This window comes from Thamnophis sirtalis, unplaced genomic scaffold, assembly GCF_051295495.1.
Source record: "Thamnophis sirtalis isolate CommonGarterSnake01/CBP01778 unplaced genomic scaffold, rThaSir2_p1.2 scaffold_14, whole genome shotgun sequence".
Classification (NCBI taxonomy): Eukaryota; Metazoa; Chordata; class Lepidosauria; order Squamata; family Natricidae; genus Thamnophis; species Thamnophis sirtalis.
The window spans coordinates 23479542-23494881 of record NW_028261394.1 but is presented as its reverse complement, the minus strand read 5'-3'; the positions used below and the strand labels follow the sequence as shown (position 1 = coordinate 23494881).

At 44.0% G+C, this 15340-nt stretch overlaps 1 protein-coding gene across 4 annotated transcripts in view; it reads right to left on the bottom strand.

Moving 5' to 3' along the window:
* The window catches only part of HYDIN (HYDIN axonemal central pair apparatus protein), a 264762-nt gene that overhangs the window by 151892 nt on the left and 97530 nt on the right, over positions 1 to 15340 (bottom strand). For all 4 annotated transcript variants that reach the window (XR_015698493.1, XR_015698492.1, XM_087729550.1 and 1 more), the window contains exons 26-27: positions 14135 to 14344; positions 12909 to 13046 (exon numbers count right to left, since the gene is read on the bottom strand). Coding sequence is in view for 2 of the 4 variants with exons in the window: in XM_087729550.1 (XP_087585676.1) it covers positions 12909 to 13046; positions 14135 to 14344 (348 nt within the window). In the remaining 2 variants the exon portion in view is untranslated. The remainder of the gene's footprint in view (positions 1 to 12908; positions 13047 to 14134; positions 14345 to 15340) is intronic.

Below are 15340 nucleotides of genomic sequence, written 5' to 3'. Positions count from 1 at the left end.
CCTCCCTCTCAAATCTTTCTTGCCCTCTGGCCACCAGTTTGGGGCCAGCTGTATCTGACTCCGGATCCTCAATCCTCCCCTCAGGGGGTGTGGCCGACCGAATTCGTAACCACCCATCTCTCCAATTTAAGCGTGGGTTCCATTTACGGAGCCAGGGGAGTCCTAAAATAATGGGCTGGTCCATTCCTGGGGCTACAATAAAAGTTATCATCTCTTGATGGGTCCCCAACCACATTTCGATGGGTTCAGTAGCAACCCTACTGAGCAGGACTTCCCCCCGCAATAGAGCCATCTAATTGGCAAAATGCAATTGGGATTTTCAAAGTTTTCAGCTTCAACCCCATTTTTTCAACTACATCTGGGCTTATAATGCAACGTGAGCAACCAGAGTCCAAAAGAGCCAGAAGTTTCTCCTGCGTGCCAGAAGAGGGCACTCTAAGTTCAACTGGGATAAGCATGGGCCCCGAACGGGAACTTACCCAGCGGTCCATGTCCTCACTGTCGTCAGACAAACTGGGGCTTCCGCTCCCTCCTTCCTCTGGGCTGAAGTGTCAAGAAATCTCCTCCCCTGTCAAAACAGGTTCCCTTTTCTTGCTAGGAGGCTTCTCAGGCTTTTCCTCTCTCCAGGGGGGGCGAAGCGGTGTGGGTCATCTTGACTCGGCAATTTACAGCACGGAGCCCCTCCTTCCCACAGCGGAAGCAGACAGGAGGCTTGGGTTTGCCTGTGAATCCTCCCCTTCCTCCTTTTTGCATCTTTGGGAGGGGGTATTTGGTGGGAGGTGGGGAATCCTCAGTTTCTCCTTCTCCCTTGTAATGAAGTCTGGCTAAATCAATTTCAACATCTGCTGCTGCCTCATACCAAGGTTCTAAACGGCGGGGGAGCCTTCTGTTTACACATTGCTGGTAAACCTCGTTGTTCAAGCCATCCGCGAAACGATCTAGTAAGGCCTCTTCAGACCATCCTCTCATATTTGCTGACAATTCCTGGAATTCCTGCACATACTCAGGCACAGTCCTTTTGCCCTGTCTAAGGGTCGTAAATTTAATTCTAGCCCTGTGCTCGGTGAGGGGGTCATCAAAGCGTCTTCTCAGAGCTGCCATAAACCCGTTAAAGTTTCTTAGGAGAGGGGAATTGTTATTATGCAATCCAACCATCCATGCAGCTGCCTTCTTCTCCAGAGCCATTAATACAATTCTTACTTTAGCTTCATCTGAAGTCAGATCAGGTCCATATATTTGCATATAATTCCAGACCTGAATTAAAAACAACCCCAGGTCTTTGGGATCCCCAGCATATTTCACACTTAGAGTAGGGACCTTAGCCATTCGGTGTTGGCGAAGCCCCCACTCCCCTTTTTGGAATGTCTCTAGCCACCAGAGGTAGGGTCGGTTCTAGGTCATCTTGTGCACATCCCCCTGATTCCTCAGCTCCCCCAGCCTCCTTAAAACTAGGCTATGTGTACCTTTTTCTGGTTCTCCCTCTGGTTCTTTGTCACCCCCACTCTCTTGAGTCCGGCGTCTTTCCCACACTCCTTCGAGGAGCTTCATGGCTTGGGCCATCATGAATCCTCCTCTTCAGGACCCCGCCATTCCACTGCTGGTGTTTTTGGTCTCCTCACCGTAATCCCAGCTAACGGTTCTTCAGTTTCCTCTTTCTGTCCCACTCCCCAAGTCCATCTGGGTCGAATAGTCAGTTCTTCCACTTGCAGGTCAGCCAATAATTCCGTTAATGTAGGAGTTGCAGCTGCTCCCATATCCTCTTCTTGATCACTGCCATGGAGGGACTTTTTTTTTTTTATTGCACCCCCCTCAGAAGGTTTTCGCTCCGGGATGGATGCGAGGTGAGATTCAGCTTAATGCCACTGCCCCTTCATTTAATAACCAAGAAAGAGACCACTCAAGTCCATATTTCAGAATTTAGTGTACTTATACTGGTTACAAACGAAAAGAAGCAAAGCAAAGCTGAGAGATTCAATCCCCTCCCCTTGGTACCCCAGTCCATAGTCCAATCATAATTCACCCAACTGTCAGGTGGGAGACATCTTCGAAAATCATCATCAGGATGGAATGCTGGACAGTTGGCCTTGGCGAGAAACTCCATTCCTTCCGCATGCGCAAAGAGATGGTGAGAATAACTCCCTAATTAAACAGTCCTCCAGCACAAAATGATTCCCTTCCTAAATACCATGCCCCCCCTCCCCGTTTCAATGGCAGCCGAAAAGCAGCAGCGAAGCAGAGGGTGACAGCCTTACTGAAGTCCAAGTAAATTATATCAATGACATTCCTCTGATCCACTAATTTTGTCACTTTGTCAAAGAATGCAATAAGATTAGTCTGGCATGGTGTTTTTGACAAACCCATGTTGACTTTTGGTTATTACTTTGTTTACTTCTAGGTGTTCGCTGATTTGTTGCTTATCTTTCCCAGAACTTTCCCTGGCATTGAGGTCAGGCTGATAGGTCTGAGGTTTCCTGGATCTATTTTTTTTCCTTTTTTGAAAATGGAAACATCAGCTCTTTTCCAGTCCTCTGAGAGTTTCCTGGTGCTCCAGGATCTCTGAAAGATATAGTTCAGTGGTTCTGAGATCTCGTCTGCCAGTTCCTACAGAACCCTGGGGTGTAATCCATCCAGTCCTGGTGATTTACTTGCATGAATGCAAGTAAGGACTGTGATGTTGATGCTATTATACATCTTGGCACAAATGATCTGTCCCAAAAAGATGTACTTTCTGTGAAGAATGATTTCCGGAGGTTGGGGTATGAACTTCGTAGTATAGGTAGTATGCTTATCTTTTCAGGGTTTTACCAGTATATAAGGAACAAAAAGGGAAGGGCCAGTGTGTAGCAGAGTTTAATGTGTGGCTAAAGGAGTGGTGTAAAAGGGAAGGCTTTGGTTTTATTAGTCATGATGTCTGAAGCTGGTCCAATGAAAAACTGTACAAAAGAGATGCTTTGTACCCATCCAAGAAAGGGACTGAGTTACTTGGCATTAAATTCACAGATTTTCTGGATAAACATTTAAACTGAACAATGGGGGGGGGGGCAAAGAATTAATTGATACAGAACATTTCTGTCCCCAGCAATCTAAAATTCATAGGGTTGATATCTATGGTAATTAGTTTGTTCCTGAAAATGGAAAGAATGGAATACAGAAAGAGGAATTAAATGGAGAGGAAATCTATTCCAAAGATCAAGATATAGATAAAATTAAAGAATCTATGGACTTAAAGAAAGAAATTCTATTAGCAAAAGCATTGATAACACTGCTGACAATCAAAGACAAACTGAATAAGGAAACAGAAAGAGGGCATCAAGAATATATGAAAGATTTTATAAGCAAGGAGAAAGCTGATCAAGAAGATGATTAGAGGATTGGTACCACAAATGGCAGAAGATATGAGATTGTTTTGTTATTGGAAAGATACAGGTTGATAGATGGAAGAATATAACTTAAAACTAGTTAAACTTAGTGAAATTTAGTGATAATAGATATAGTTAAATAAATAATTGATAATGATAATAATGTAAACAATGTGTAGTGTTATGATAAGTAATAATTGGATATGAATATTGAATGATACCCATGAAAGGAAGATTAGAAATCCTTTTGGATTATATACAAAGGTTAATAAAAAAGAACTGTTAAGATATAGATAAGTTTTGATTATTAGGGGGAAAATGTTATGATACAGGATATAGTCAAATAAAGGAGGGATTATGATGACAACCTATATATATATATATATGGGTACAACATAAGGAAACTGGATGAAAATTGCAAACAGTGATTTGGAAAGAAAGATTAGAAAAGTTTGTTATTAAATATTATGAATGTTTAGCTAGAATAGGACATAAGGATTCAGTGTTATTGGAGGATTTTAGTTAATATGAATTATGCTTGATGACTGTGGAAGAGATGCACGAAAGCCTTTTGTAACCAACTGATACACTTTCTACAGTATGTAAAGAAGGAAGATTTTATTTGTTGTGTTTGTTTTGAAAATAAAAAAATAAAAAATGAACAAAAAAAGAAACTGAATGACGAGAGGTTCAACCTGGAAATAAGGAAGAATTTTATGACAATGAGAGCAATGAACCAATGAGACAGCTTGCCTTCAGAAGTTCTGGGAGCTTCATCACTGGAAGCTTTCAAAAAGGGACTGGACTGCCATCTGTCAAAAATGGCTTGGTATCCCAACATGTCCTTCATAAGGGGGGAAGGGTACAATTTTTTTCATGCAGATCCATTAATCCCATGAAAATCCATGCATAATCTGAGACACAATTTCCGGTGCTCGTGTAGCCTGAAGAAGCTGCTCTTTGTAGTAGCTCCAGCCCTGAGATCGCGTTACACTGTTTTGACAGCATATATCAGCTGTCTGACAGATTGATAAACCCTTCCTCGGGCGAAGAGGAAGGGGGAGAGCTGCTGAGCTTGGGAAGAGCTCCATTAACCCCCCCAGAAGATAATTCTGGGGTGTGGAAGGTGTGAGCCCCCCTGCAACTCGGCAAACTCCGCGCCCAGGACTCATTCTGCTTTTTCACAGAAACCAAGGCTCACGATCATCCCTGCTCAACGTTTGATTTACATCTGAGCCCAAAACAGGCAGAGCAGATACCGGAGAATTTACAACTGTATGTATATATAAACTTTAACTCCATTTTCTAAAAATTCCTTCTATTAAAACTAACGAGACAGAAGATAAAATGGCGCCGGAGTCTCGAAGGCGGGGTCTAACTGTAATGTTACAAACTACTACAGAGCTTAAAATCACTTAAAACAGCAGTGATTTATTAGCAAGCTACAAGAGTAATAATTGGAATAAGCGGTTTGTTTGGACTTAGTAATTTGGTGGAAGATAAGCTTAACTGAAGAAATGGCTTCAAAACAAGTTAAAACAACAACGGCCTCTAAAAGTGCTGGGAGCTCTCCAGCCCTGACAAGTAAATTACAGTCATTACTACCCCCCTTCCTCCTCCTGCTGGAGAAGTTTTAACTCAAGAGGTGCTGCAAAGAGTTTTAAATGACGCTCTAAAAGACCATGCAGCCACTTTAGAACTTAAAATACAGGAAAAGGTTTCTGCTGCCTTTAAGGAGGTCTCAGAGGAGATTAGAGAGTTAATTCAGATTCGTAACCAAGAGATCAGAGAAGATATTGTGGAAGCCTTTAAATGCTTATCTGGCTACGTATCCTTATTGGATGAAAAAGTGGAAGAAGTTAACGAGTCTAATATTAATTTAGCAAATAAAATGGAGGAAGTCCAAAACAAGGTTCACGATGCAGAAAATGAAATCACAATGCTACAATGTAGGCAGATGGAATTCGCTCTGAGAATAAGAGGCCTTAAAGAGAATAATCAAGAAAACCTGAAGGAGATTCTTTCAGAAGCCTTTGATCAATTAGTAGGTCAACCAAGGAGGGACTATGACTGGCAAATAGACAAGATATATTGCGTTAATTCATGGATTGCCAGACAGAAACAACTCCCAAGAGACATTGTAGTATCTTTTGTCACAAGAGATATGAGGAACCTGATATTACAAGAGTCCTATAAAACCAAGTTGCAGATTGCGGGCCAGGAGGTGTTAGTTTTGAAGGAAATCCCACCCAAAATGCTGAGATCCAAAAAAGACTATGCATTCCTAGTGGACGAACTCAAAAACTGTCAGCTACAATACAGATGGGAAGCTCCAGCCGGATTAGTGGTCAACTACCTGGGACAAAGATATTGTCTTAACTCAGTTTGGAAGGCCAGAGATTTTTACAGCAACATACTAAAGGCTGGACATCCCTCACCTCCAGGATCTAGAGAAAGGGAGCAAGAAGGAGAGACCAGACAGCAAGATACCCAAGGATCATTGGAGGTGGCCTAACTCTAACCCTAACCCTGGCAGAGTTAGAAGGAACCAAGGAGCAAAGACAAACCCAAGTGGCTACCAGACGTAAGGAACAAGAATTAAAGAAGCAACAAGCCCATCAACAAACTCAGACAACGGCTCAAGAAGCCATAAATACTAGCTCAGAAGCTAGTATTACAGGATTTCCAGGTGGCTCTTAAAAAGCTTCAGAGAGCTAAAGATGACAATTAAATTCTTAACCTGGAATGTCAATGGCTTAAACTCACCACAGAAAAGGAAAAAAATAAACCATTATTTGAAACAATTCAAGAATGATGTAATTTGCCTGCAAGAAACACATATTAGAACAAATGACCAGAAATATTTGATGAATGCAAGATTTGGACAACATTTTGTAGCCTCCGCCTCAGAGAAGAAAAATGGTATAGTTATATACCTAAGAAAGGATAGGAAGGCTGAACTAATTGAAGCAGACTCTGAAGGAAGTTATATTGCAATATAATTATTATTAGAAGAGAAAAATGGGAGTATATGCCCCTAATCAACAACAAGAAAATTTTTACAAGATGCTCCATACCAAGTTAATACAATGGGACTATAGATCCTGTATACTAATGGGTGACTGGAATGGAGTTTTGGATACCAAGAAAGATAAGAAGGGTCTTTTGCAAAATATCCTAAGTCTTTCTTCGATATGATGGATGATTTGGAGCTGAGATATCTGGCGAGAAAGAAATGTTAAAGAACAGGACTTTACATTCTTTTCTGATAGACATCAATCTTTTTCTAGGATTGACTTTATACTAACTACAAATGATTTGCTTTCTAAGGTAAAGAAGACGAAGATATGTTCCAGAGCCTTAACAGATCATAACCCGGTTTGGATGGAATTGGAATGTGGGAAGGAATCTAGAAGGTGTTGGAGGTTAAATAAAATTTTATTTAGATATGAGAAAAATGTCAATGAATGTAAAAAATTGCTGAGAGAATATTTTGTTTTTAATATGAACAAGGGTACATCTATGGAAATGGTTTGGGATGCAAGTAAAGCGTATATGAGAGGAGTCCTAATAAATTTAAATAAGTTACATAGACATAGACAGGGGGAAAAAAGAAAGGAACTAGAGGAAGAGATTAAGAAGAAAGAGCAGGAGTTAATATCCAACCCAGGTGACAAGAAGATAAAAGAGGCAATTACCCTATTACGAGCGCAATTTAATATGCTGATGTCAGATCAGGTGGCTACCAATTTGTTATATGCTAAACATAATACTTTTTGTAATGCAAATAAATCAGGCAGATGGTTAGCATATATGACGAGGAAGAAACGAAAATCTCGTACTATACAAAAAATATATTATAAAGGTAAAGAAGTTTATCCAGGATATGATCCAAAAGGCCTTAGAATTTTACACAGGATTGTACACAGGTGATAAAATACAAGGCTTAGATAGATACCTGGATAAAGAAAAAATACCTATAGTTAAAGATGAGCAAAGGGAGAGATTGAACCAACCAATAACTTTGGGGGAAATCCTCCAGGTAATTAAACAGTTAAAGGCTGGGAAAGCACCGGGTACAGATGGCTTGACAGCGGTTTACTATAAAAATTTACAATTAGAAATGGTAGAACCTCTTAGGGAATTATTTAACAGAATCCAAATGGAAGGAAAGGTACCTCCATCTTGGAGAACAGCTTTGATATCCTTGATTCCCAAAGAAGATCAAGATCTTAGGTTGGGGGGGGTGGGTTCGGGTGGGGGAGGGGATGTAAATATTTGTAAAAGCTTTTAAAAATTTTAATAAAAAAAAAGAAAATCCATGCATAATTTGAAACACCCATCTTTCTTTTCTTTACCCACTCTTGCACACTCTCAGCTAGTGCATTCACAAGCTGCATCTTCCCCGCACCCCCACCAGTGTTTCGCCACCTTTGTGTGTCATCCCCACATTGCAATACAATCCGCCTGCTTTACTTCTCAAATGCCCCCTGTTGTCCTTCCAATCAACCACTGGATTCCACTATTCTATGCCATTTTGGGGGCTACTATAAACATAATAGTCCCCTTGTGGTTCCCTGCTTTCAGGGTTACTGGTTCAGTAAGGTATATGGCGCCCTCCCCACCATGTGGGAATCATCAACTTATTCAAACTTTAGGGGAAAAACCAGAAGTATTGCGGCGAGACCGGTTGGAAAATAGCGGTCTCCGATGAGCTCTGCAAAAATCCGACAAACCACTGTCAGGGGGGTCTTCGGACCAGAACCGTCCTGTAGGGACGGGGAAGAAGGAGAGGCATCTTGAATGACCAAGAGGAACTGACAAGTTCCTTGGTAGGTCAGAGAAAGCTCTTCGGACTAATAGCGGTGGTGTCAGACATATTCAAATGACCGCTCTGAAGATGGGGCAACTGGACTAAGTTTTTCAGCAGAAGCGGTATTGAAAAAGAATGTTGGAACTAGGTGAGTGATTGGCCAACTCACAGGTAAAAGAAAACTTTGAATTTGGACTTTAAAAGGGCCCTGAAGCTGAATTAGTGACTAATTGGCATTTGGGAAATATAATGGAGGAAGAAGGATAAAGCGGAGGTTAAAATACTAAGGCCCAAGAAGATTCTTCTTTTTACATTTGGATTTGGAGAAATTAAAAATAATAAAAGGAAATGGCAGTTGGTCTTACTTGAACTGCATGTTTCAAAGAAGGTGTGGGAGGAGTAACCATTGGATATTAACCCAACCCTTTTGCCTAGGAGACTGAGGTAATCTTTCGAGGCCACACCTATGTTCCTCCTTCTGACCTCCCCAGATTAACCGATGGATCGTAGCAGAGCACCTGAAAGGAAGGACAGACAAAAAACAGCACAACACACATCCTTCCTGTCTGTTATCGCTTGACCATTGAGCTCAGGCCCCCCTTGGCGCCGGGCGCCCTACACCTGGGGGGAAGTAACTCCTCCCATACCTTCTTTGAAACATGCAATTCAGGTAAGACCAACTGCCAGTTTCCGAAGTGAGGTGTGGGAGGAGTAACCATTGGGACATACCAAAGCTAGATGTCCTGGGAGGGAGCTAATGGGCCTGAGCCCCCAGAAAGTCAAGGACTCCCTGCAACACCCTCCTGCCAAAGGCAGCTTCCGCAGAGGCGTAAGCATCTAGCCGGTAATGCCTAATGAAAGGCGAGGGAGAAGACCAGGCGGCGGCCCAGCATATCTCCTCTATGGGTGCCTGGGTGGACCAGGCTGCTGAGGTGGCCGCACTTCTGGTGGAGTGTGCTGTGATGCCCTCTGGAACCTGAAGACCCCGTGCCCCGTAGGCCTGAGATATGGCCGCTCTAATCCACCTGCTAATGGTGGCCGGGGAAACCCTGGCCCCTCGGGTGGATGGCTGATAGGATACGAAGAAGGCTTCCAAACGCCTAAAGGGGGCCGTGCGATTCAAGTAAATGCGCAAGGCCCTTCTGACGTCCAATTTGTGCCAGGATCTCTCCCTATCCCTGGAGGGTTGCGGACAGAAATCTGGCAGTACTATCCCTGTGGAACGGAGAATTGACCTTGGGCATGAATGCGGGGTCCAGCCTGAGGATGACCCGGTTCTCTAGAAAGGTACAGAGATCCGCTCTGCTGGAGAGAGTGTTGATCTCAGATACTCTCCTGGCTGAGGTGATGGCAACCAGGAAGACGACCTTAAGGGTCAGAAACTGAAGGGAAACCTCCCTCAAACGCTCAAATGGTGCCTCCGTCAAGGTCTGGAGGACCGTGGGTAGGTCTCAGATGGGGAATCAATGGACCATTGGGGGTTTCAGATTCGCCGCACCCTTGAGGAAGCGCCTTAGGACCGGATGTTGGGATAAGGGAAGAGCATTCACCCCCCCCCTTAGGACTGTAGAAAGGGCGGAGACCTGTCTTCTAAGGGTGCTAGGGGCCAAACCCTTCTCTAGTCCCTCCTGGAGGAAGTCCAGAACCTGTGGGACAGAGGCCGAAGCTGGGCGGAGGCCTTTAGCTCAGCACCAGTCAGCGAAGGCCACCCAGGAGGCGTTGTAAATACGAGTGGTGAACTGTCTCCTGGTTGCTTCCACGGTCCTGATGACCTTCTCAGAAAAATGAGCCTCCCTCAGCTGCTCCTGCTCAATCGCCAAACGGTCAGATGAAGCCACTCCGGATCCGGATGCTCCAGGGACCCCTGGTGTAGGGACACCTCCCCCGCTGGGATCCTCCAATGGGGGGCTGAGGACAGATCCACTAAGTCTGCTAGCCAGGGACGGCGTGGCCAGAAGGGAGCCACTAGAATGACTTCCGCTCCCTCTGACACCACCCTCCTCAGGACCCTGGGAATGAGGGGAAGGGGGGAAAGGCGTAGAGAAGACCTGGTGGCCATCTGCATCGAAGGGCGTCCGTGTCCATGGCTCCCCTGGCCGGGAACCTCGATATGAATTTCGGCAGCTGCCGTTCGTTGGGGTCCAGAGAGATCCACCGTCTGGTGTCCGAACCTCTCGCAGATCTGTCAGAAGATTGAAGGATGAAGCTGCCACTCCCCGTTGTCGATCGCCTCCCTGCTGAGCCAATCTGCCTGCTGGTTCTCTGTCCTGGAAATGTGCTCCGCTCTGATGGACTGGAGATATCTCTCTGCCCAGTTCCCCAGTCGCAGGGCCTCGTCGCGAAGTGCTTTGGAATGGGTGCCGCACTGCCTGTTCACATGGGCCTTGGCCGCCATGTTGTCCGTCAGGACGAGGACATGATGCCGGGTCACCGTGCTCTTGAAGTGACGAAAGGCCAGGTGAATGGCCCTGAGCTCCAACCACATAGCAAAGAGAGAAATAGTGGAAAGAGACAAGGAAAAACCCTAGGGAAAACTACTCGAATGATAAAATTAAAAGTGAGAAAAAGGATTCAGAGGAAAAGATACAATAATTATAGAAATAAGAAAAAGAAAAAGAAGAAAACTAATAAGAAGTGGAGTCTTTGAGAGACCAAGAGAAAATGGTTAGAGGAGGAGGAAGGGAAATAAGGAACATATTAGTAGATTAAAGGGAATTGTATTATATTATTAATGGCATTTAGCCAATAAAGATGTAAGGGAATTAAAGTAACATTGTTAATTGTGGATAATTAGTTAAGTTAAATGTTCTCTATGTAAAAATTGAATTTGAGGATGTATGTTGCTTATAGTAAAACAGACCAACAGGTGAAATGTGAAATGATAATTTGGTTTAACTTTGAAGATAATTTAAGTTAAGAGAGGAATATAAAATGTTAAAGAGTGGAATGGCGCATTTGAGAAACATACTTAGCGATGGAATTGGTACCAGAAATTAGGGTGTTTAGTGATATTGTTCATGTACTAAGAAGAAAATAAGTTTAAGTTAAAAATATGGAAAGAGAATAATATGGCTGAAATTGGAAACAGAGATGGGATGTAAAATGGATTATATATTTGAGAGGATGTAAAAGAAAAGACACAGACAGCACTTTGTTCATAAAATATATAAAAATTTGTAATAAAAAATAAAATCCTTGGAAAAAACTTGTTCAAACTTTATAGGCTGCCTCAATTTTTTAAATCTCCGTCCCATATTTTCCACAATTCATTGGCTGACCAAGCTGCGGGTACAACCCTGGTCTACCAGGCAGTGAAGACCCCTTTGCTTCTGAGTGGGGCATTAACATCTCTACCCAGAGTGGTCAAAGGGGCAATGGTTCCACTTACCATTGGATCATCCTCCCCCTCACTGCCACTCTCATAGAGGAATAGGGTGGGCTTGTTGAGGGTCAAAGTTAACTCCCCCAGAGACCTCCATGACCTGTTGCACCACTCATGTCTCCTCCTTCACCTTCCTCAGCACCTTCTTGGCTTTTGGTTGTCTTGGAGCCCTTAGCACTGACATGGGCTGCAGGGTTAGGCAACTGGCTGCCTGATGGCCCTCTTTCCCACATTGGAACCTGGCTCCGGTAAGTTGCCGCAGACCCTCTTTTGGGGTAGAGGGAGGGGTTTGGGCCCCTTGCACACTGGCATGCATCTCTCTTGACCTTGACGGAGATGAACCTCATGCACTGCATATTGCCAGTATTCCAACAGGTTTAACTCTATTGTAGTCACCAGCTGGTACCAGATCCTGAGGTTGTTCAGGATTCCCCGGGGCAGGCAGTTTGGGTACACTTCCTTGTTTATTCTGTCTTGGAAGTGGTAGACCAACAAGCATTCCAGTCACACCCTCAGCTTCTCAGTCAGGCTATGGAATTCCTGAATGTATTCGGTTACTTGGTCTATTCACCTGCCTTATTGTGCAGATCCCAGATTCCACGTGGCGGGCTTGTGCAGGATTTCCAAATCTAGCTAGAAACTATCCGGGAAGGCATCCACATTCCCCAAATCCAGGGCCTTTTCATCATGGAGAAACATCACCCAGCCTGCTGCCTCTCCTTCTAGTATTTATGTCCACATAGACAACTTTGTATTGGTACATTGTTCCATATCGCTCCAAGTAGTTCCACACTTGGTTCAGGAAATAGGCTAGCTTCTCCAGCCACCTATTGAACATGACTTTCAAAGGCAGGGGTCCCGGACTAGTACATACACCAGTAGCAGCCTGTGGGACCACTTGAGCCTGAGCTCCTGCCACTGCAGGGATCCCTTGGGCTTGTCTTTGCGGCTGCCAGAGGGAAGGCAGCCACTCTACCGGCTCTTCCCAGTCCACAGCCCTGCTGGTCTTCCATTTGCTCCCTTGAGTCACGGCAACCCCAGGCAAGTTCAAGGGGAATTCTACTTCGGCTGCCTTCTCCAATCTGCTCAGCCATCGCATCTTTGGGTCAGGGCAAATGGATCCTGCCATGGCTCTTTCCTTAGAAACCAGGAGTCAGTAGCTATGAAGCTAAGGAAGCGAGTTCACAGGAAACTCTGGTGAGGTTGAAAAGGGCCTCTGGATTCTGGTGATTTATTTGCAAGAATCTGCTTGCTTTCTATATTTTTTATATAGATCAGTATTCCAAAGTCACCAAGAAGTTAATCTGACACCACCACCACCACCACCCCGTTAGCTTCCCTCAATATTACTTACAGTGGCAGGTAGAGTCAGTGGCACACCAGGGGGTGGGTTGTCAGCTGAGGCCTGGATGGCATCAAGTACAGAGTATTCAAATCCAACTTTTCCTTTGTTTTTCAGAATGATCTCAGCCATACAGATGTGGTCAAAGGGCTTAGGAGAGAAGAGGGCAATTCTAATGTGAAACAGCACCTGCTTTTTGGCTGAAGCCCCCTTTTTGATTCCCTCACAACTCTTCACCAGGCAAGCTAGGAGGGATTTCTTCTACTAGACATACACAATGTTTCAATGTTAGGAACATTCAATGGGCTTAGATGCATAAGTGAGTTAACCCATGGATAGAGAGGGAGACCCAAAGTAATGAAAATATTATTCTGCAATGATGTTCAAGCAGCATAATTCCAAGAAAGGCGGCCAAACCTTTAACTAGCATCAACTCATCCACTATTCAAATTGTTTCAATTTTCACCTCTGGAAAAACATAATATCATTTTATTTAGCTTGCTAACATATTTATATGTTTTTATACTTATATGCAAGTTCTGCCATTTCTGTATATTCACAGATGTCCCCTTCCCATCCCTCACTGAAAATTAGGGAGGGTCCCTTCTGAGACCTTTTCTTCCCACCTCCTTCTGGCTGGGATGAGCTGCAGGGAGAGTTGAAACATCCTGGCAGATGCTCTAGCAAACCCACTACAATCAGATACAATTGGAAATTCCCTCCTATCAGTCAGAAACATTTCTAAGAACAGGAGGATTGGTGCCAGATCATTTCAGCCTGGAAATTTTTCTATGATGTTATAGGCCAGTTCTTCAGAAATCCTCATAAAATGCTGAGACCCATGAAAAACACAAGACCATTTGATGTGTTTATGTAAAGACTGTGCCTGAAGGATAATTTCTAGAGCAGGAGTCCCATGCATCGGTAACCGGTCTGCAGCATGCCAGCAACCGGGCCATGCAAACAAGCAAAGCCCCATCTGCAAGATGCAGGCAGCAAGCGAAACCACGCCCCCAATGGTCCATGGAAAAAACTCTCCACAGAACTGCTCCCGGGTGCTCAAAAGGTTGGGGGGCGCTGTTCTAGAGAATAAAAGTATGATGAAAAAGAGACGACCTAAAAGAGGATTGAGATCTCAACAGCTGTGTGTGTGTGTGTGTGTGTGTGTGTGTGTGTGTGTGTGTGTGTGTGTGTGTGTGTGTGTGTGTGTCAATAAACAAACAGTACATTACACCTACCTGGAGCCCATAATCAATTTCCTTTTGGTCAAACACATAGTGAACAAGCGAGGCTTCACCCCGCAGCAGAATTTCATAGGTGGGGCCTCCCTCTACTTCACAGAGTGCTTTGACACAAGCAACAATGTTGGCATGGCCGTAGAAAGTAAATGACATTTGCTGGGTCTCGTTTGGCTGCAATGTTCCATATAGTGGCAGGATGTCAAAAACCTGATTGAGCAAGGAAGGAAGAGTCACTGCTCCATTGCACGGTGCCCCAGGATTGCTAGCTCTGCTGCCCATAAGTGGACAATGCTGGATTTAAGCCTCCCATTCCCTCCAGAGTTTTGAGTTTCCTAACTTATTGCTGTTTGAACAAATGGGCATTGAACAAAAACAAAACAAAATCAAGTAGCAGCACAAGCATTTTTTCCCCTCTGAGAGATGGCACTAACAGAGAAACAGAGAAAGACAGATAACATGGCAAGAATAATGAACATTTGTGGGCTTCTTGATGCTCTCTGAGCTTAATGGTTTTCCTTCAGAGTTTTCAAACCCAGGGAGCACCAAGGACCACAGTTCAACCTCAAGCTACAAATACTCTACGATAATGCCATTTTCCCAGTCCTCAATTATTGGTCCACTAATTATCCTACTGTAAAAGTAATGCTAAATGTGTGCAAGCAACAGTTCTCATAAAAGATGGCCCAAAGTCTATGAACTTTGCTTCTCTATGGTATCCCCATTGACCTTGAGGGTGCTCTTCTCATGGAATGGCAGAAGACTGCAAAGGAAGGAATGGCTATAAAAATAAGGTGGATTTTGTTTCTCGGACTATAGTTTTCTGGAGTGCTTCAGCCCTTACAAGAACTTGCAGCAATGTATTTGGCATAAAAAATATTGACAGGAAAATCAGAAATAACACTGGGTAAGAACATTCTGGATTCCAGCACAGAACAGGGGGTTTGACTCAAGGGCATTTTTCCATATTTTGATTCTTTCTGGGCAAAGCTCAAGAACTCCTAATAAACTTCTACATTTTTCAATACAAGGGCAATAAACCCTACCTTGCCTCTGGACTTATTCAGATCGTGAGCAGAAACCCAAGATTGAAACAAGAGCCTCTGGCCAGCTGGGAAAGGTCTGGAAGGCTCCCTGATCCAGCCCCAAGGAGAAGAATGGACCCTGCCTGAGAAAACCTCTTGAGGAAGACCCGCCTCTGTCCTG